A 23,168-nucleotide genomic window follows, 5' to 3' on the forward strand; every position below is an offset into this window, starting at 1 on the left:
AGATGATCAGGGATAGACACAAAATGCTGGAGTAACTCAGTGGGACAGGCAGCATCTCTGGAGAGAAGGAATGGGTGACGTATCGGGTCGAGACTCTTTTTCAGACTGCTTTTTACTCCAGCATTTCATGCCCAGAGATGCTGCCTGTCCCGCTGAGTTACTCCAGCATTTTGTGCCTGTCTTCGGTTTAAACCAGCATCTGCAGTTCCTTCCTGCACAGATGATTAGGGAGGTAGGGAACTGGGTCAACATGCATGTTTATCCTTGAAAGTGGCTCGGCCCATTGAGAACACAGTCAAGAAAGCATAATTTTCTTATTATTCATCTCAGTATCAGGGGTTGTAGACAAGACTAGCATTCAGCCCATGCCTAACCACATTACGAAGGAGGAAGTTTTAGTTCTTAGTTTTAGTTTTAGAGCTACAGTGCAGACACAGGCCCTTCGGCCCATCGAGTTCAGGCCGACCAGAGATCTGTGCACACGAACATTATCCTCCACACACTAGGGGCAATTTACAATTTTACCAAACCAATGAACCTACAAGCCTGTACGTCTTGCAACGCACCGCTTTGAATTGCTGTGGCCTATCAGTTGGGTTGGAAACTCCAGGATTTTTTAGTTTAGTTTAGAGAAACAGCGCGGAAACAGGCCATTCGGCCCACAAAATCCGCACAGACCAGCGAACCCCGCACATTAACACTATCCTACACACACTAAGGACAATTTTACTTTCACACCAAGCCAATTAACCTACAAACCTGTACGTCTTTGGAGTGTGGGAGGAAACCAAATATCTCGGGGCCACAGTTTAAGAATAAGGGGTAGGCCATTTAGAACTGAGATGAGGAAAAACTTTTTCAGTCAGAGTTGTGAATCTGTGGAATTCTCTGTCTCAGAAGGCAGTGGAGGCCAATTCTCTGAATGCATTCAAGAGAGAGCTGGATAGAGCTCTTAAGGATAGCGGAGTCAGGGGGTATGGGGAGAAGGCAGGAACGGGGTACTGATTGAGAATGATCAGCCATGATCACATTGAATGGCGGTGCTGGCTCGGAGGGCCGAATGGCCTCCTTCTGCACCTATTGTCTATTGTCTATTGTCTATCTCGGAGAAAATCCACACAGTCGCAAGGAGGACGTACAAACTCTGTACAGACAGGCACCCGTAGTCAGGATCGAACCCGGGTCTCTGGCGCTGTAAGGCAGTAGTGCCACCGTGCCTTCCAATGTGGCCTCCCATGTGGCCTTCCAAATCTCCAGGAAGACTAATGTGGCCTTCCTCATCTGCAATCCTGTGACTGCGTATATTTTGGTCAGACTGTACCTTGGGAGGTCAATGAGTTGTCAGGGGGCCACCCTAGCCTGAGATAAACTGTACAGGCAGCAAAGCGGTGATTTCAGCAGAGAGCAATGTGAGAGAGGAGTAGATACGCTCAGAAACAAACATCACACAGAGAGCTTTGTCGAGGTTCAGCCAAATATTGACAATATAATCCGGGAGAGGTTTGCAGCAACAGGGCAAGAGTGCATTGACATCAGGGTCATGAAGGGAGAGTTTATAGATTGATGTCAAGAAATACTCCTTTATAAAAAGGATGAACTGCAGCTGGCAGCAGCTGTGTGGAAGAGTTTGTTATAGTTGGGACATTTGGTTCATTTAAGACCAAACGTTGTTAGAGTTGAACAGTGGAGTTGCACTGTCAAAACATGGCATTAATTCATAAGATATAGGAGCAAAATTAGGCCATTTGGCCCATCAAGTCTGCTCCCCCATTCAATCATGGCTGATCTATTTTTTTTCCCCTGTCGACCCCAATCTCCTGCCTTCTCTCCGTAATCCTTGACACCTTTACTAATCAAGGTCACGGTGGCGCAGCGGTAGAGTTGCTGCCTTACAGCGAATGCAGCGCCGGAGACCCGGGTTCGATCCTGACTACGGGTGCTGTCTGTACGGAGTTTGCACGTTCTCCCCGTGACCTGCGTGGGTTTTCTCCGAGATCTTCGGTTTCCTCCCACACTCCACAGACGTACAGGTTTGTAGGTTAATTGGCTTGGTAAATGTACAAATTTGCCCCTAGTGGGTGTAGGATAGTGTTAATGTGCGGGGATCGCTGGTCGGCGCGGACCCGGTGGGCCGAAGGGCCTTTTTCCGCGCTGTATCTCTAAACTAAAAGAACATATCAATCTCTGCTTTAAAAATACCCAATGACTTGGCCTCCACCGCCATCTGTGGCAATGAATTATATAGATTCATCACCCTCTGGCTGAAGAAATTCCTCCTCATCGACTTACTACAGGTACATCCTTTTATTCTGAGGCTGTGCCCTCTGGTCCTAGATTCTTTCACTGGTGGAAACATCATCTCCATGTGACTCTATCCAGGCCTTTCATTCATTATGCGGCAGGTTTCAATGAGATTCTACCCTCATCGTTCTAAACACTTCTAAGTGTCCAGACCCATCAAAGACTAACGGTTCCATCCACCTATATTCCATCCTCTAGCTTCTTATTTCGTACCTCTTCTATCTTTATCTTCTTTGGTTTTAGTTCAGTTTAGTTTAGTTTAGTTTAGAGATACAGCGCGGAAACAGGCCCTTCGGCCCACCGGGTCTGCGCTGCCCATCAATCCCCACACACTAATAATAATAATAATAATAATAATAATAATAATATGCCTTTATTGTCATTGTACGAACAGTACAACGAAATTAGAAGTGCTACATCTGAAACAGTGCGACTGTGCAAATCTTCCAAAAACAATCGCACAAACATAGGAACCAACACAATAAGCACTATCCTACACCCACTAGGGACAACTTTTACATTTACCAAACCAATGTACCTACACAGCTGCATGTCTTTGGAGTGTGGGAGGAAACTGAAGATCTCGGAGAAAACCCACGCAGGTCACGGGGAGAACGTACAAACTCCGTACAGACAGCACCCGTAGTCGGGATGGAACCCGGGTCTCCGGCGCTGCATTCGCTGTAAGGCAGCAACTCTACCGCTGCGCCACCGTGATCGCCCTCATCTCACACTTTTTGTTTGATTAACTCTGGCCTTTGTCCAACCATCTGTCCAGCAAAAACATCCCTCACATATCCACCGAACATTTGCCGAGCCTTTTCCCACCCCCAGCTCTGCCAACCTTTTCTCCCCTCCTGCAATCTGTCTAAGGAAGAGTCCTGGCCCAAAATGTCACCTATCTATGTCCTCCAGAGATGCTGCCAGACCTGCTGAATTATTCCAGCACTTTGTATCTTTTTTTGGAAACCAGTTTCTCTAGTTCCTTGTGTCTCCATGACATTTGCTATTGAGGGAGTGCAGCGTAGGTTCACGAGGCTAATTCCCGGGAAGGCGTGATTGTCATATGTTGAAAGAATGGAGCGACTGGGCTTGTAGACAATAGACAATAAACAATAGGTGCAGGATGAGGCCATTCGGCCCTTCGAGCCAGCACCGCCATTCAATGTGATCATGGCTGATCATTCTCAATCAGTATCCCGTTCCTGCCTTCTCCCCATACCCCCTGACTCCACTATCCTTAAGAGCTCTATCTAGCTCTCTCTTGAATGCATTCAGAGAATTAGCCTCCACTGCCTTCTGAGGCAGTGAATTTAGAAGGATGAGAGGGGATCTTATTGAAACACATAAGATTATTATGGGATTGGACACGCTAGAGGCAGGAAACATGTTCCCAATGTTGGGGGAGTCCAGACCAGGGGCCACAGTTTAAGAATAAGGGGTAGGCCATTTAGATTAGAGTTGAGGAAACATCTCCGATCTAAAGAGAAGGAATGGTTGACGTTTCGGGTCGAGGAGTAAGGTCCTGACCTGAAATGTCATCCATTCCTTCTCTCCAGAGATGCTGCCTGTCCCACTGAGTTACTCCAGCTTTTTGTGTCTATCTTCGGTTTAAGCCAGTATCTGTAGTTCCTTCTTACACATTCAGACTCTGTGAGTTATTTCAGGCAGGGGATGGGGATGGTGTTTCGGACTTATGTAAAATGTAACTTAACATCAGGGTTTACTGAACGTAGCCTTTACGTAAGTTGGGGACTGCCTGTAATTTAAATCCTCCAATCATGCCAACAATGAGTGACACCCACACCAGGTGAATAAACAACTTACCCTCAGGAATACACTGGCCAAGTACAAATCTGTAACCCTTGCAACATTTCTTCCTGAAGGTTGGAAAGGAAACAGAACAATTAGCATCGTTGCAAGCACAATCCATACATTTTGATGCAGTGAGTTGTGAAACTGGGCTGCACGGTGGCGCAGCGGTCGAGTTGCTGCCTCGCGGAGCCAGGGACCCGGGTTCGATCCCGACTATGGGGGCTGCCCGTACGGAGTTTGCACGTTCTCCCCCGTGACCTGCGTGGGTTTTCTCCGGGAGCTCTGGTTTCCTCCCACACTTCAAAGGTTTGTAGGCTAATTGGCTTCGGTAAAATTTAAAATTGTCCCCACTGTATGTAGGATAGTGTTAATGTGTAGGGATCGCTGGTCAGTCGGTGGGTTGAAGAGCCTGTTTCTGCATTTTATCTCTAAACTAAACTAAACTGGGTTATGGGGTCAACTTAAGATCTAATATTGTATCATCTATCTCAATAATATGCTCTATTGATTTGTCTCATTGATTAGTCCCCTCTCCTTCGAAGCAAAAGGTTGTTGGTTCAAGTGTAAATGAATGTTTGATGGAGATTGTATTCTAGAAGGGCCGAAGGGCCTATTTCCACACTGTGTCAAGTCAATTTTATTTGTACAGCACATTTAAAAACAACCCACGTTGACCAAAGTACTGTACATCAGTTCAGGTACTAAGAACGAACATACAATGGCACACAAACATAACAGCACATACATAAGCAATTCACAGCGCCCCCTAAGAGGGCCTCAAACGCCATTCTGAATGGTTCTCCCCTAGGCTAGCGTGTAGCCCCAATCCTCCAATCTACCTCATTACCGTCCTTGCACTTTTCTCTGTAAATGTAATGCTGTTGCACTGCAACACTACAATTAATTTAGTTTAGAGATACAGCATGAAAACAGGCCCTTTGGCCCACCTAGTCCATGCCGACCATCAATCACTTGTTTGCAATAGTTCTGTTATCACACTTTCCCATTCTCTGCACAATAAGCCAGGTAACCGACAAACCTGCATGTTTTGGTGATGTGGGAGGAAACCAAAACACCCAGAGAAAACCCACGCGGTCACAGGGAGAACGTACAAACTCTGTACAGACTGCATCTGTACAGAGAGGGAAAGCAAGGGAAACGAGTGGCACAAATATTGATTTCTCTAACTTCAAGTAGCCCTTGCTTTCCCTCTCTCTCTCTGTCCCTCCCCTATCCCAGTTCTCTGACTTGTTTCAGCATCATTGTCACTTTCCCCTCAGCCAACAATGAACCATCCTACATTTCCTTCATCACCGTCTGCTTTGATCTGTCATTCTCACACTTTTCATTCTCTCTGTACCCTTCCAAATCTCTAGCTTTTCTCTCCCCTGACACTCGGTCTGAAGAAGGGTCTCGACCCGAAACGTCACCCATTCCTTCTCTCCAGAGATGCTGCCTGTCCCGCTGAGTTACTCCAGCGTTTTGTGTCTATCTTCGGTGTCAACCAGCATCTGCTGTTCCTTCCTACACGTTGTAGTGCTTCAGTTCTATAGACAAAGTCCAATGTTCTCAGTGGTGGAGAGGTGAATCGAACATCACCCTAGGTGGCACAGCGGTAGAGTTGCTGCCTTACAGCGAATGCAGCGCCGGAGACTCAGGTTCGATCCTGACTACGGGCGCCGTCTGTACGGAGTTTGTACGTTCTCCCCGTGACCTGCATGGGTTTTCTCCGAGATCTTCGGTTTCCTCCCATACTCCAAAGACGTACAGGTATGTAGGTTAATTGACTGGGTAAATGTAAAAATTGTCCCTAGTGTGTGTAGGATAGTGTTAATGTGTGGGGATCGCTGGGCGGCGCGGACCCGGTGGGCCGAAGGGCCTGTTTCCGCGCTGTATCTCTAAATCTAAAAAAACTAGCTTATTTTGTAAAGTGCTGGGGGATGTAATGAAAGGACTCTGTAAGTGCAAGATTTAAAAAAGTTAAACACAAAAAGCACCTCGTATAAGATTACTGGTAAGTTATTCTAGTGATTTGAACACGTAGTTCTAAGGAGTTTTTCATTATTTTACAAACTACTCGCATTTGCAAGGTGGATGTTTGTAAAAATTAAGTTATTGACACACTTTTAGCTTTGTTTACAGCTGACAGGCAGTCAGGCAGCAGGGTCTCGACCCGAAACGTCACCCATCCGGAGATGCTGCCTGTCCCGCTGAGTTACTCCAGCGTTTTTGTGTCTATCGCTGTAAACCAAGATCTGTAGTTCCCACCCACACAGGCAGTAAATGGTTGGTTTGTGGAGACTGAGTTAACTGACTGCAATGCTGGGGATTGTCCACAAGGTGTCGCACAGTCTCCACATGTTTAGTTTAGTTTAGACAATAGACAATAGACAATAGGTGCAGGAGGAGGCCATTCGTCCCTTCGAGCCAGCACCGCCATTCAATGTGATCATGGCTGATCATTCTCAATCAGTACCCCGTTCCTGCCTTCTCCCCATACCCCCTGACTCCGCTATCCTTAAGAGCTCTATCTATCTCTCTCTTGAATGCATTCAGAGAATTGGCCTCCACTGCCTTCCGCGGCAGAGAATTCCACAGATTCACAACTCTGACTGAAAACATTTTTCCTCATCTCAGTTCTAAATGGCCTACCCCCTATTCTTAAACTGTGGCCCCTTGTTCTGGACTCCCCCAACATTGGGAACATGTTTCCTGCCTCTAACGTGTCCAACCCCTTAATAATCTTATACGTTTCGATAAGATCTCATCTCATCCTAAATTCCAGTGTATACAAGCCTAGTCGCTCCAGTCTTTCAACATATGATAGTCCCGCCATTCCGGGAATTAACCTAGTAAACCTACACTGCACGCCCTCAATAGCAAGAATATCCTTCCTCAAATTTGGAGACCAAAACTGCACACAGTACTCCAGGTGCGGTCTCACTAGGGTCCTGCACAACTGCAGAAGGACCTCTTTGCTCCTATACTCAACTCCTCTTGTTATGAAGGCCAACATTCCATTGGCTTGTTTAGTTTAGTTTAGTTTAGTTTAGTTTAGTTTAGAGACACAGCGCGGAAACAGGCCCTTCAGCCCACCGAGTCCGCACCGACCAGCGATCCCCGCACACTAACACTATCCTACACACACTAGGAACGATATACCAAGCCAATTAACCTACAAACCTGTACTTCTTTGGAGTGTGGGCGGAAACCAGAACATCCTGGAGAAAACCCACGCAGGTCAAGGGGAGAACGTACAAACTCCATGCAGACAGCGCCCGTGGTCAGGATTGAACCCGTGCAGTCATCAGCATCAGTATCTTTTTTTACTTTTATTACGTTGGAGATACAGTGCGGAAGCAAGCCGCTTGGCCCACCGAGCCCGCGCTGACCAGTGATCACCCCGTACACCAACACTATCTACACACACGAGGGACAGTTTACAATTCTTTTAAACCAAAGCTATTTAACCTATAAACCTGTACGTCTTTGGAGCGTGGGAGCTAACTAACCGAAGATCTCGAAGAAAACCCACTCCAGACCAGGTCACAAAGAGAAGGTACAAACTCCGTACAGACAGCACCTGTAGTCAGGATCGAACCTGGGTCTCCGGCGGTGAGGCAGCAACTCTACCGCTGCGCCACTGTGCTCCCCTGCAGGTTTGCAGAGAGCAATGTGACGACCTGGGTTAGTTCACAATGGCATCTCTCCATTCAGAATAATCAGCAACGTCTGACAGAATTGCAAGCTGTTACGGTCTCCACTTAATCAGGATGAGCGGTGGGGGGAAGTGGCGAAAAGGCTGGGGACTGGAACAGTTAAAAATAACTTTTGAGAGCAGATTGAACATGTACTCCGAGTGGAAACGTTTTGCTTTCTGAGCAGGCTGAATCAACTCTCCTCCAGAGCTCTTTATTCACAAAATGCTGGAGTAACTCAGCAGGTCAGGCAGCATCTCAGGAGAGAAGGAATGGGTGACGTTTCAGGTCGGGACCCTCAGGGTGACAATAAAATAAACAACTCAGAAGGATACCGACCAGAAATGTCGCGTATCAATGTTCTCCAGAGATCCAATGTCAACATATCAATGTTCTCCAGTCTGAAGAAGGGTCTCAACCTGAAACGTCACCCATTCCTTCTCTCCAGAGATGCTGCCTGTCCCGCTGAGTTACTCCAGCATTTTGTGTCTACCTTCTCCAGAGATGCTGCCTGTCCCGCTGAGTTACTCCAGCACTTTGTGTCTTTCTTTGTAAACCAGCACCTGCATTTCCTTGTTTCAACATTTTACTGGGAGAAGATGTATTAGTGAATCTCATCTGTGAATAGACAGTTGAACAGAACAAATGCACTTTGCTTGCTGTGCAATAGACTGTTTTTTTCAGTCTGTGCACTGCCCCACCTCTTATTAAGTGATTCGCACAGTAGGTGCAATAACTTACTTTTCTTTATATTTTTAAAAGATGATGTTTGTTAACAGAGACAGATTGCTGTCCTTTTGGTGACTCCTATTGTCTTTCTTTTTGTTAAGCAATCGATGTTAATCTAGCAGCAGTAGAACAATCTAAAACAACAAGGTTTTGTATATAACAGTGACCTCGCTTCAAGAAATAGTTCATTAGCTCGCAGAGCATTGGAGCCTCCCAAGGTCGGAAGAGGTGCTGTGAAAATAATTTATTTGGAATTGGTTGAGCGGACAAGGACTGTGCAAGGCAAACAAAAAGATAACCATGAAACTCTCCGATTCCTCTCTCCATCAACATGTGTGAGGAGACCAGATTAGTTTAGTTTAGAGGTACAGCACAGAAACAGGCCCTTCGACCCATGCCGACCAGCGATCCCCGCACATTAACACTACCCTACGCACACACACACACACTAGGGACAATTTACACTTGCACCAAGCCAATTAACCTACAAACCTGTACGTCTTTGGAGTGTGGGAGGAAACCGAAGATCCAGGAGAAAGCCCACGCAGGTCACGGGGAGAACGTACAAACTCCGTACAGACAGCACCCGTAGTCGGGATCGAACCCAGGTCTCTGGCGCTGTAAGTGCTGCCCCACTGTGCCGCCCTGAGTCACTGGAACAAACCTCAAAAGAGATAAACTTGTACATAAGGCAACTCTCGAGCGATCTCAGTGCTGAAAGACCATTGAATTGGACAGGGTCTCAGATCCATTGTCAAGTCTGGTTGGACAGGCAATCCTGTATAATGGCAGTGTAGAAACCAGTGCAACTCGTGTGTGTGTGTGTGTGTGTGTATATATATATATATATATAAAGATAGAAGATAGACCACAAAATGTCGGAGTAACTCAGCGGGACAGGCAGCATCTCTGGAGAGAAGGAATGGGCGATGTTTCGGGTCGAGACTCTTCAGAATGATGTCAGTGGAGAGGGAGATACATAGACAAGGAAGTGTAAGGTGTGAAACCAGGACAAAGGGAATGCTGATCAAGGAAAATGTAGAATAGATTATTGTCAGGTGATAGAAGGCAACAACAAAGCAGACAGAGATAAAATGTAGTTGGAGACAGTAAGACTGGTCGGAGAACTGGGAAGGGGGAGGGATGGAATGAGAGGGAGAGCAAGGGTTACTTGAAGTTAGAGAATATTCATACTGCTGGGGTGTAAGCTGCCCAAGCGAAATATGAGGTGCTGTTCCTCCAATTTGCGCTGGGCCTCACTCTGACAATGGAGGAGGCCCAGGACAGAAAGGTCAGTGCGGGAGTGGGAGGGGAAGTTAAAGTGTTTAGCAACCGGGAGATCAGGTAGGTTGAGGCGGACTGAGCGGAGGTGTTCAGCGAAACAATCACCAAGCCTGCGCTTGGTCTCGCCGATATACAGGAGTTCACACCTGGAACAGAAGATGAGTAAAGTCCGGTCAAAGATAGTCCAAAGGTCTCCAATGAGGTGGATGGTAGTTCAGGACTGACAATAGACAATAGACAATAGACAATAGGTGCAGGAGTAGGCCATTCAGCCCTTCGAGCCAGCACCGCCATTCAATGCGATCATGGCTGATCACTATCAATCAGTACCCCGTTCCTGCCTTCTCCCCATACCCCCTCACTCCGCTATCCTTAAGAGCTCTATCCAGCTCTCTCTTGAAAGCATCCAACGAACTGGCCTCCACTGCCTTCTGAGGCAGAGAATTCCACACCTTCACCACCCTCTGACTGAAAAAGTTCTTCCTCATCTCCGTTCTAAATGGCCTACCCCTTATTCTCAAACTGTGGCCCCTTGTTCTGGACTCCCCCAACATTGGGAACATGTTATCTGCCTCTAATGTGTCCAATCCCCTAATTATCTTATATGTTTCAATAAGATCCCCCCTCATCCTTCTAAATTCCAGTGTATACAAGCCCAATCGCTCCAGCCTTTCAACATACGACAGTCCCGCCATTCCGGGAATTAATCTAGTGAACCTACGCTGCACGCCCTCCATAGCAAGAATATCCTTCCTCAAATTTGGAGACCAAAACTGCACACAGTACTCCAGGTGCGGTCTCACCAGGGCCCGGTACAACTGTAGAAGGACCTCTTTGCTCCTATACTCAACTCCTCTTGTTACGAAGGCCAACATTCCATTGGCTTTCTTCACTGCCTGCTGAACCTGCATGCTTCCTTTCATTGACTGATGCACTAGGACACCCAGATCTCGTTGAACTCCCCCTCCTCCTAACTTGACACCATTCAGATAATAATCTGCCTTTCTATTCTTACTTCCAAAGTGAATAACCTCACACTTATCTACATTAAACTGCATCTGCCATGTATCCGCCCACTCACACAACCTGTCCAGGTCACCCTGCAGCCTTATTGCATCTTCCTCACAATTCACACTACCCCCCAACTTAGTATCATCTGCAAATTTGCTAATGGTACTTTTAATCCCTTCGTCTAAGTCATTAATGTATATCGTAAATAGCTGGGGTCCCAGCACCGAACCTTGCGGTACCCCACTGGTCACTGCCTGCCATTCCGAAAGGGACCCATTTATCCCCACTCTTTGCTTTCTGTCTGTTAACCAATTTTCTATCCATGTCAGTACCCTACCCCCAATACCATGTGCCCTAATTTTGCCCACTAATCTCCTATGTGGGACCTTGTCGAAGGCTTTCTGAAAGTCGAGGTACACCACATCCACTGACTCTCCCTTGTCAATTTTCCTAGTTACATCCTCAAAAAATTCCAGTAGATTTGTCAAGCATGATTTCCCCTTCGTAAATCCATGCTGACTCGGAACGATCCCGTTACTGCTATCCAAATGCTCAGCAATTTCGTCTTTTATAATTGACTCCAGCATTTTCCCCACCACTGATGTCAGACTAACTGGTCTATAATTACCCGTTTTCTCTCTCCCTCCTTTCTTAAAAAGTGGGATAACATTTGCTATTCTCCAATCCACAGGAACTGATCCTGAATCTATAGAACATTGAAAAATGATCTCCAATGCTTCCACTATTTCTAGAGCCACCTCCTTAAGTACTCTGGGATGCAGACCATCAGGCCCTGGGGATTTATCAGCCTTCAGTCCCATCAGTCTACCCAAAACCATTTCCTGCCTAATGTGGATTTCCTTCAGTTCCTCCATCACCCTAGGTTCTCCAGCCCCTAGAACATTTGGGAGATTGTGTGTATCTTCCTCAGTGAAGACAGATCCAAAGTAACGGTTTAACTCGTCTGCCATTTCTTTGTTCCCCATAATAAATTCCCCTGCTTCTGTCTTCAAGGGACCCACATTTGCCTTGACTATTTTTTTCCTCTTCACGTACCTAAAAAAACTTTTGCTATCCTCCTTTATATTATTGGCTAGTTTACCCTCGTACCTCATCTTTTCTCCTCGTATTGCCTTTTTAGTTAACTTTTGTTGCTCTTTAAAAGAGTCCCAATCCTCTGTCTTCCCACTCTTCTTTGCTATGTTATACTTCCTCTCCTTAATTTTTATGCTGTCCCTGACTTCCCTTGTCAGCCACAGGTGTCTCTTACTCCCCTTAGAGTCTTTCCACCTCTTTGGAATAAATTGATCCTGCAACCTCTGCATTATTCCCAGGAATACCTGCCATTGCTGTTCTACCGTCTTCCCTGCTAGGGCCTCCTTCCAATCAATTTTGGCCAGCTCCCGCCTCATGCCTCTGTAATCCCCTTTGCTATACTGTAATACCGACACTTCCGATTTTCCCTTCTGCCTTTCCATTTGCAGAGTAAAACTTATCATGTTGTGATCACTGCCTCCTAATGGCTCTTTTACCTCTAGTCCCCTTATCAGATCAGGATCATTACACAACACTAAATCCAGAATTGCCTTCTCCCTGGTAGGCTCCAGTACAAGCTGTTCTAAGAATCCATCTCGAAGGCACTCTACAAACTCTCTTTCCTGGGGTCCATTTCCAACCTGATTTTCCCAGTCTACCTGCATGTTGAAATCTCCCATAACCACCGTAGCATTACATTTTTGACACGCCAATTTTATCTCCTGATTTAACTTGCACCCTAAGTCGAGGCTACTGTTTGGGGGCCTATAGATAACTCCCATTAGGGTCTTTTTACCCTTACAATTTCTCATTTCTATCCATACTGATTCAACATCTCCTGATTCTATGTCACCCCTTGCAAGGGAATGAATATCATTCCTTACCATCAGAGCAACCCCACCCCCTCTGCCCACCTGTCTGTCTTTTCTATACGTTGTGTACCCCTGAATATTCAGTTCCCAGCCCTGGTCCTCTTGTAGCCATGTCTCAGTGATCCCTACAACATCATACTTGCCCATGACTAACTGAGCCTCAAGCTCATCCACTTTATTTTTTATACTACGCGCATTTAAGTACAACACTTTAACTTCTGTATTTACCTCCCCTCTCACATCGTTCACAATTGGCCCTGCCCTTAATTTCTTTTCCGCTCTAGAACTTCTGTTCCCATTCTTCCGAGAGTCTTTTGCAATATCTCCTGTATTCCCTTTTACCTCATCTTCATATTCACAATTTGTTAACCCCTCCCCCCCACTACTTAGTTTAAAGCCACAGGTGTCACACTAGCAAACCTGCCTGCCAGAATGTTTGTCCCCCTGCTGTTAAGATGCAACCCGTCCCTTTTGTACAAGTCACCCCTAGCCCAGAAGAGATCCCAGTGGTCCAGAAATCTAAATCCCTGCTCTCTGCACCAGTCCCTCAGCCATAAATTCATACCCTCTATCTCTCTGTTCCTGGCCTCACCAGCACGAGGTACCGGTAGCAGTCCAGAGATAACTACCTTCGACGTCCTACTTCTCAGCGTTTTTCCCAACTCTCTAAACTCCCGCTGTAGCACCTCCTTCCTCTTCCGCCCGACGTCATTCGTGCCCACGTGCACAACGACTTCAGGTTGATCGCCTTCCCTCGCTAGGATTTTCTGAAGCCGGTCTGTGATGTGTTGAACCCTGGCACCAGGGAGGCAACAGACCATCCTCAAGTCCCTCCTGCTGCCACAGAATCTTCTGTCCGTCCCTCGGACTATGGAGTCACCGACCACTACGGCTCTTCCAGACTTCGGTCTCCCCTGTCGTGTATCCTTGCCAACAGGTCCGCCACTCGGACTGGAAACGTCTTCTGCCCCGACAGTTCCCAAGAGGGTATACCTATTTGCAATAGGCACAGCCACTGGGGTCTCCTGTAGTCCACGTCCACTCCCCCCGGAAACAGTCTCCCACCTTCGCTCGACCTGGACCCTTGGCGTGACAGCCTCACAATAGGTCCTGTCGAGGAAACTCTCGCATTCCCGGATGGCCCTGAGGTCATCCAACTGCCTCTCCAACTCCACCACACGTCCCTTCAGGAGCTGCACCTGGACACAGTTCTTGCAGGTGTAGCTCCCAGAAGCTCCCGCGACGTCCCTGTCTTCCCACATCCTGCAGGAAACACACCGCACCAACTTTTCCGCCATCACCTTGTGCCTATAACCAGCTCTGACTGCTCTCTGGTTGTGGTAGGATGGTCCAGTACAATCAGCCATTAAGGATACAATCCTCCCCCCTCCATTGTCCATTATAGCAAGGGTTTACTGTAGAGTGTAAATCTTTTTGTTGCATTCTGTCCAGTCAAAGAAAAGACTGTACATTACTACAATCAAGCTGTCCGCAGTGTACAGATAAAGGATAAAGGGTAGGAACACAATCATGAACAGCACCTGATATTTCGCTTGGGCAGCTTACAACGCAGTGGTATGAACATTGATCTCATCATGTGCAGGCAGAAGAGATCAATTTAACTTGGCATCATTTTGAGCACGTACACTATGGGCCGAAGGGCCCAGCCCTGTGCTGTACTGTTCTATGTTCTGTCATTCCGAATTCTGTCGGAGTTTTGAGTTGCTTGCCCCGTCCCTGAGCCACGAGTACAAATTTACGAGGATGTTGCCAGGACTCGAGGGCCTGAGCTACAGGGAGAGTTTGACCAACTGGGTCTCTGTTCCTTGGAGTGCAGGAGGATGAGAGGTGATCTTATATAGGTGTATAAGATCATGACGAGAAGATAGGGCAAATGCGCAGAGTCTTTTACCCAGAGTAGGAGAATCAAGGACCAGAGGACATAGGTTTAAGGTTAAGGGGGGAAAGGTTTATTAGGAATCTGAGGGGCAACTTTTTTTACACAAAGTTTGCTGGGTATATGATACAAACTGGTAGGGGAGGTACTATCACAATGTTCAAAAAACATTTGGAGAAGCACATGGATAGGACAGGTTTAGAGGGATTTAGGCCAAACGCAGGCAGGTGGGACTAGTGTAGTTGGGACATGTTGGTTGGCGTGGGCAAGTTAGGCCGAAGGGCTTGTTTCTACGATATCTGACTCCGTGACTCTATAACATCCGAGCTGGAATGCCTGAGCAGGAATGAGAAGTACCAACTTGCTGCCAAGTGAAACAAAAACAGACAATGATGGAATCGCTCAGCAGCTCCTCAGAGGTGGAGAGTTCAGATGGACTGTCTTCAAATTAACCCGCCATCTCCCGCACTCTGCAACTTAATACACGCTTCTCTTCTCACTTTTGCAATCCTTGACCCAAAACACCGACCCCGTTTCTCTTCCCTACGATGTTCCTGACCCAAGGTAGACACCAGGTCTCACGGTGGCGCAATGGTAGAGTGGCTGCCTTACAGTGCTTACAGCGCCAGAGACCCGGGTTCCATCCCGAATATGGGCGCTGTCTGTACGGAGTTTGTACGTTCTCCCCGTGACCTGCGTGGGTTTTCTCCATGATCTTCCATTTCCTCCCACACAATAGACAATAGACAATAGGTGCAGGAGGAGGCCATTCGGCCCTTCGAGCCAGCACCGCCATTCAATGTGATCATGGCTGATCATTCTCAATCAGTACCCCGTTCCTGCCTTCTCCCCATACCCCCTGACTCCGCTATCATTAAGTGCTCTATCTAGCTCTCTCTTGAATGCATTCAGAGAATTGGCCTCCATTGCCTTCTGAGGCAGAGAATTCCACAGATTCACAACTCTCTGACTGAAAACGTTTTTCCTCATCTCAGTTCTAAATGGCCTACCCCTTATTCTTAAACTGTGTGGCCCCTGGTTCTGGACTCCCCCAACATTGGGAACATGTTTCCTGCCTCTAACGTGTCCATCCCCTCAATAATCTTATACGTTTCGATAAGATCTCCTCTCATCCTTCTAAATTCCAGTGTATACAAGCTTAGCCGCTCCAGTCTTTCAACATATGACAGTCCCGACACTCGAAATGTTGTCCATTATCTTTGGGTGAACGTATTCTGCCGGCTCGGTTCTCCCTGGCCTGAGTCCAGACAGCAGGAGTTGTGACCGGATGTGATCAGGAATGGGAACCTCTCTCTCAACCTCTCTCTCTCCACCCCGGATGCATTGACAGATTGCAAAGCACACACTGTCTGAGGTGCTTTCTGGCAACACGGTTTTTGTTTAGCTTAGTAAGCAACCTAGACCACCCAACCAAAAGCAATGTCATAACTACGGAGGGAGACGGGGAACAGATGTAGCCAAGGAACCGCTGGCAGCTGCTCATTAGATGGGCTCACGGATGCACCCACGATGCGCAGATCAAACAAACAACACACGCTGAGGATAAATCATGCAGCTACAGTACACTAATCCTTCCACTCTATCCCACTTTCTTCCCCAACCCCTATCCCACTTTACCACCACCCTCTCTCAGATTATTGATCCTCTGCTAAGGGAAATCTAGCCGTCTGTCCACTAAGTAAGCCCTGCATAACTTTACACACTTCAACTGTATCGAAACGTATAAGATTATTAAGGGGTTGGACACATTAGAGGCAGGAAACATGTTCCCAATGTTGGGGGAGTCCAGAACCAGGGGCCACACAGTTTAAGAATAAGGGGTAGGCCATTTAGAACTGAGATGAGGAAAAACTTTTTCAGTCAGAGAGTTGTGAATCTGTGGAATTCTCTGCCTCAGAGGGCAGTGGAGGCCAATTCTCTGAATACATTCAAGAGAGAGCTAGATAGAGCTCTTAAGGATAGCGGAGTCAGGGGATATGGGGAGAAGGCAGGAACGGGGTACTGATTGAGAATGATCAGCCATGATCACATTGAATGGCGGTGCTGGCTCGAAGGGCCGAATGGCCTACTCCTGCACCTATTGTCTATTGTCTATTTTACCTCAAGAAGATTTCAATCCACTTCATAGCAGAAAATGGAGAACGTACTGTTACTGTTACTGTTTCCCTGTCTGAAGATCACCTCAGTCTGAAGAAGGGTCTCGACCCAAAATGTCACCCATGGTCCTTCAAGATCAGCTTTTAGATAAAGGTTCTTCCTACTACAAGCTTTTGTTGAGGAGGTTGTAGGGGACAGAGAGAGAGAGAGAGAGAGAGAGAGAGAAGAGAGAGAGAGAGAGAGAGAGAGAGAGAGAGAGAGAGAGAGAGAGAGAGAGAGAGAGAGAGAGAGAGAGAGAGAGAGAGAGAGAGAGAGAGAGAGAGAGAGAGAGAGAGAGAGAGAGAGAGAGAGAGAGAGAGAGAGAGAGAGAGAGAGAGAGAGAGAGAGAGAGAGAGAGAGAGAGAGAGAGAGAGAGAGAGAGAGAGAGAGTCTTCATACGGTATCTTTCATGTACATCGAATGTTTCAAACCCCTTTTGCAACCCATGTAGACCTTCAGAAATACGAAAGATAGACACAAAATGCTGGAGTAACTCAGCGGGACGGGCAGCATCTCTGGAGGGAAGGAATGGGTGACATTTCGGGTCGAGATCCTCCCTCAGACTCGACTCATCTCGACCCGAAACGTCACCCATTCCTTCTCTCCAGAGATGCTGCCTGTCCCGCTGAGTTACTCCAGCATTCTGTGTCCATCTTCGGTGTAAACCACCATCTGCAGTTCCTTCTTGCACTGTTACAGGTTGTATTTGACAGCAAGAGCTCGGTGAACTGTCGAGAGCGAAGGGGGACCTGGTGGGGGCCGCCCGGTGCCATGGGCGATGGCAGGCAGAAGATAAGACCGTTCGATTATCTTTTCGTAACTTTGTCGGCACCAGAAACATGACGATTCTTGTGTACAGATTGATCCCTGTGATGGCAGAACAATCATATGAAGAAAGACTGGATAGACTCGACTTGTACTCGCTGGAATTTAGAAGATTGAGGGGGGATCTTATAGAAACTTACAGAATTCTTAAGGGGTTGGACAGGCTAGATGCAGGAAGATTGTTCCCGATGTTGGGGAAGTCCAGAACAAGGGGTCACAGTTTAAGGATAAGGGGGAAGTCTTTTAGGACCGAGATGAGAACGTTTTCTTTCACACAGAGAGTGGTGAATCTGTGGAATTCTCTGCCACAGAAGGTAGTTGAGGCCAGTTCATTGGCTATATTTAAGAGGGAGTTAGATGTGGCCCTTGTGGCTAAAGGGATCAGGGGGTATGGAGAGAAGGCAGGTACGGGATACTGAGTTGGATGATCAGCCATGATCATATTGGTGCATCATATCCTCATGGCGGTGCAGGCTCGAAGGGCCGAACGGCCTACTCCTGCACCTATTTTCTATGTTTCTATGTACAGCCTACGTGAGGTCTGCTGTGTGATTGACCGGGTTGTGTGCAAAAACAAAGCCTCGGTACACGTGACAAAGCATCATTGAATGAATCATTTGATGATAACACACAGTTACAGTGGGCTCATTAACCTTGTGCCATAGTCAGACAGCGCAGAAACAGACTCTTCGGCCAAATGCATCCTCTACGACCCTGATGTCCCATCTAATTCAGCTCGTAGGACTTGTGAACCTATGAACGTATGGATGTTATCTTTTTTCAAAGGGCCATTCCTCTTGAGTGTGTCTGAACATTCAACGCCATCGAGCTACAGGGACAGGGAGACATTCAATACCCAATGTTCTGCCTGAACAAACCTGATCCCCCGCTTGCTAATCACTTGAATTCTCCTTCCCATTCCCGCACTGACTTTTCTGTCCTAGGTCTCCTCCATTGTCAGAGTGAGGCTAAACGCAAATTGGAGGAACAGCATCCCATATTTTGCTTGGGCAGCTTACAGCCCAGTGGTAAGAATATTGATTTCTCTCACTTCAAGTCTCTCTCTATCCCTCCCCCACCCGTCACACCAGCTTCTCTTTCTCACCTAACAAACAGCTGTTTCCTTTATCATTGTTACTTTTCTCCATATCTTTCATTCATCGTTCTTTATTTCTCTACATCATCATCTATATCTCTAATTCCCTCGAAACTGAAGTTTGAAGAACTAGAGTCTGAAGAAGGGTCTCGACCCTAAACGTCACCCATTCCTTCTCTCCAGAGATGCGGCCTGTCCCGCTGAGTTACTCCAGCATTTTGTGTCTACCTTCATTGTCCTAAAGGTCCACTCTTTACCCTGACTTCCTCGAACAGCCCTGTTGAAACACAGACACATGGCTGGTCTATCTTTCCCACAACCCCATTCTCCTGCCTTTTATCCCCATTACCCTCAACACCCGTACGAATCAAGAATCTATCAATCTCCACCTTAAAAAATACCCATTCACCTGGCTCAGTGAGGTCAATCAAGTGTCAGGAAGTGTACCTGAACATCAGCTGCCCAAGCATGCAAGGGTTAAGATAACAATTGGAGGAATTACTGTCAGTGATATTAGTGGATCAGTGAATTTACATTGCATTCCTCAGTTTATAGTTCTAATGAAGACATTAATCCACATAAAGTAAACAGGTGAACATCTGGTTTAGATGGGATGTCAGAGTGAGTGAGTTGAATATTTACTGATATGTCCAACTGTTCCTTTCTGGGCTCTTGAGAGGAATTGCTTTTAGTTTCTGTGGCTCGACACCACGTGCTCCTTCACTAATCCGAAGCCCCGCTCACTGAAAGTGTTTCTCAAGAATAAAGCATATCATGAAACATAAAACCAAATCCAAGACCAGAATAGTCCTGATCTCAGTGAATGGCAGAACCGGATTGAAGGGCAGAATGGCCGATGTACAGATACAGAATGACTAAGAGTGTTTTATCAGTCTTGCTGTTCCGGGAGATGTCCCTCACTATCAGTTAATGACCGGAGAAAATCAGGGAGGAATTTAGAGAAGGAACCAGTGCAAATAAATAAAGGAATGGTGCAGTAGGAAGGAACTGCAGATGCTGGTTTAAATCGAAGGTAGACACGAAATGCTGGAGTAACTCAGCGGGTCAGGCAGCATCTCGGGAGAGAAGGAATGGGCGACGTTTCGGGTCAAGACCCTTCTTCAGAGGAACGATGCAGGTTTATCTTATGAGCTGTGGGCATTGGGACAATGCTGAGAATTTAGGATCCTGACAGATAAAATTCTTTGCAAATTAATGATCTTTACGTTGCTTGCAAGGTGTGAGGGGTGAATTTAAGGAACGAGGGGCCAAAAGTTTAAAGGAGATGTACGGAACAAGTCTGAAGAAGGGTCTCGACCCGAAACGTCGCCTATTCCTTTTCTCCAGAGATGCCGGCTGCCTGACCCGCTGAGTTACTCCCGAATTTTGTGTCTATTATGCGGAACTGGTGTTTTACACAGAGGGTGGTGGGTGCCTGGAACATGCTGCCAGGGGTGGTGGTGGAGGCAGATACAACAGGAGCATTTAAGAGGCTTTTGTATAAACATATAGATGTGCAGGGAATGGAGGGATGTGGATCATGTGCAGGCAGAGGAGATTAGTTTAGATTGGCATCATGTTTGGCACAGACTTTATGAGCCAATGGGTCTGTTCCTGTGCTATCATATCATATCATATCATATATATACAGCCGGAAACAGGCCTTTTCGGCCCACCAAGTCCGTGCCGCCCAGCGATCCCCGCACATTAACACTATCCTACACCCACTAGGGACAATTTTTACATTTACCCAGCCAATTAACCTACATACCTGTACGTCTTTGGCTGTTCTATGTTCTACATTCTTTGTCTTTGAAGTGCAACAAATTAGGAAAGGGTGAAATTCATGCACGTTTTTGAGCAAAATAAATATATAAACAGTATAGACAATAGACAATAGGTGCAGGAGCAGGCCATTCGGCCCTTCGAGCCAGCACCGCCATTCAATGTGATCATGGCTGATCATTCTCAATCAGTACCCCGTTCCTGCCTTCTGCGAGAGTGTGCTGGCATACTGTATAACCACACGGTATGCCAGCTGCTCAGAAAAGGACAGGAAGGCCCTTCAGAGGGTCATCACGACGGCCCAGAAGATCATCGGCTGCTCACTGCCCTCCCTGGAGCACCTGTTCAGCCTACGCTGCCTCAGCAGAGCAGGCAAAATAATAAAAGACCCATCCCACCCCGGCCACCGTCTGTTTGTTCATCTGCCCTCTGGTCGACGTTTCAGGTCGATCAAATCCCGAACAAACAGACTTAAGAACAGTTTTTACCCCAGGGCCATACGAGAACTGAACACTACTTTCTGCACTAGGTCACACTGTTAAAACTTTTGTATTTAATACATTTGTATTTATTTGTTTTGCATTTATTGCATATATGTTTTACTTTTCGTGTTACGCACTGTCAGGATTGCTATTTTTTTAATTTCGTTGTACCTGTTGCAACGACAATAAAAGAATTCTATTCTATTCTATTCTATTCTATTTTCCCCATACCCCCTGACTCCGCTATCCTTAAGAGCTCTATCCAGCTCTCTCTGGAATGCATTCAGAGAATTGGCCTCCACTGCCTTCTGAGGCAGAGAATTCCACAGATTCACAACTCTCTGACTGAAAAAGTTTTTCCTCATCTCAGTTCTAAATGGCCTACCCCTTATTCTTAAACTGTGGCCCCTGGTTCTGGACTCCCCCAACATTGGGAACACGTTTCCTGCCTCTAACGTGTCCAACCCCTTAATAATCTTATACGTTTCGATAAGATCTCCTCTCATCCTTCTAAATTCCAGTGTATACAAGCCTAGTCGTCCAGTCTTTCAACATATGATATGTTGTTATGAATAAAATTAATATATAATTGTTTCTTTCCTGCTGATTACCTTTCGGGCATTTTCTAAAGAATGCCAGTCAAATGCAGGTCAACAAATTCGAAGTGAACGTCCTCAAGTATTTTCAGTTTAGGACAGATATAAAGAGTGTAAGGAACAATCTGAGGCTGACTGTGAACTCTCAGCACTATATTGGAGCAACTTTGAGCCGACTGAACATCAAATTTTAAAAATAATCCCAGTGTGACTTGCAAATATTTGGAATTAATCCAATATGGCAGCGATAGACTATTTTCCTCCATTAAATCCATCAGTAGAACAAAATAAATCATATTGTTGTTTCCCAAGTGACAACACGTCAAAAATCTTTCATTGACTGTAAAGAGATTTGGGATTTCCCTAGTGTGCGCCAGGACTTTTGCTGGGGTTCTGGTTTCCCTGTGTAACTGCTGGGAAGCTGCATGAAGATGCAACGCCTCCACCTGATCCCTTGAACAAACCCAACCGTAAAGTGCAACTCGAATGGCGGCAGTGAGTTCCTCTTCAGAGCCAGAGCATCAGCAAGAGCTAAGATGGCGCTGCCTCACAGCGCCAGAGACCCGGGTTCGATCTTGACCTTGGGTGCTGTCTGTACGTTCTCCCCGTGACCTGCGTGGGTTTTCTCCGGGCGCTCCGGTTTCCTCCCACAATCCAAAGACGTGCAGGTTTGCAGGTTAATTGGCTTTGGTAAAATTGTAAATTGTCCCTAGTGTCAAGTCAAGTTTACTTGTCACGTGCACATACACGATGTGCAGTGAAATGAAAGTGGCAATGCCTGCGGATTGTGCACAAAAAAGAATTACAGTTACAGCATATAAATAAAGTTAATACAGAGAAGACAAAATTTAGTCCCTGGAGTTATAAAAGTTAACAGTCCTAATGGCCTGTGGGAAGGATAGTGTTAGTGTGTGGGGATCGATGGTTGGCGCGGACTCGGTGGGCCGAGGGTCCTGTTTCCGCGCTGTATCTCGAAACTGAACACATGCTTTAGAAATTGACCAGGCAATAATTTTCGGAGACTCATTTGAAGGGCAAATGTTGGAGTCAAGGGCACAAGGGAAAATTCCAGTGCTTTTGTTCAAAATAACAGCATGGAATTTTATTTTATATCCACCTGAGAGGCCAGACAATCTAAGCTTTGAAACGTCACACAGATAATTCACTCACCTAGTATTTTCTGTGTGGATTCTGGGCTTAGAATCGCAACAGCAAACTTTAAACTCCAGAGCTTCGAGTAAACTTATGCATCAGTTATTCACGGTTCACAAAGGGTTTTATATGTTACATCTACAGCAAATCAAATGGTGACTCCATTAAAATACCATAAACGCAAAATGAATCCCCATGTGAGGAAAAGTTTCATAACAACTTTATGACTGGTAATTCATTGACTGGTGGGCAAGTATTGAATAACACTTTGTGCTTTACAAGTAATTATGTACAATTACAAAATGCCATAGCTGATACGATGATTAGTTTCAGAGGTTCTTGCCCTTAGGCTCTACGTTAAACTTAACTCTGCAACATGAATTAATCTGGATCGTTGCACATAATAAACCCACAGCCTTGTATGTCGACTACG

General features: G+C 46.4%; 1 protein-coding gene across 2 annotated transcripts in view; it reads right to left on the reverse strand.

The window, feature by feature from the left end:
* Nucleotides 1-23,168, reverse strand: part of LOC144610809 (collagen and calcium-binding EGF domain-containing protein 1-like) — a 134,466-nt gene that overhangs the window by 58,690 nt on the left and 52,608 nt on the right. For both annotated transcript variants that reach the window (XM_078429729.1, XM_078429728.1), the window contains exon 3: nt 4,129-4,181. In XM_078429729.1, the coding sequence (XP_078285855.1) occupies nt 4,129-4,181 (53 nt within the window). The remainder of the gene's footprint in view (nt 1-4,128; nt 4,182-23,168) is intronic.

Source organism: Rhinoraja longicauda, chromosome 38 (assembly GCF_053455715.1).
Source record: "Rhinoraja longicauda isolate Sanriku21f chromosome 38, sRhiLon1.1, whole genome shotgun sequence".
Lineage (NCBI taxonomy): Eukaryota > Metazoa > Chordata > Chondrichthyes > Rajiformes > Arhynchobatidae > Rhinoraja > Rhinoraja longicauda.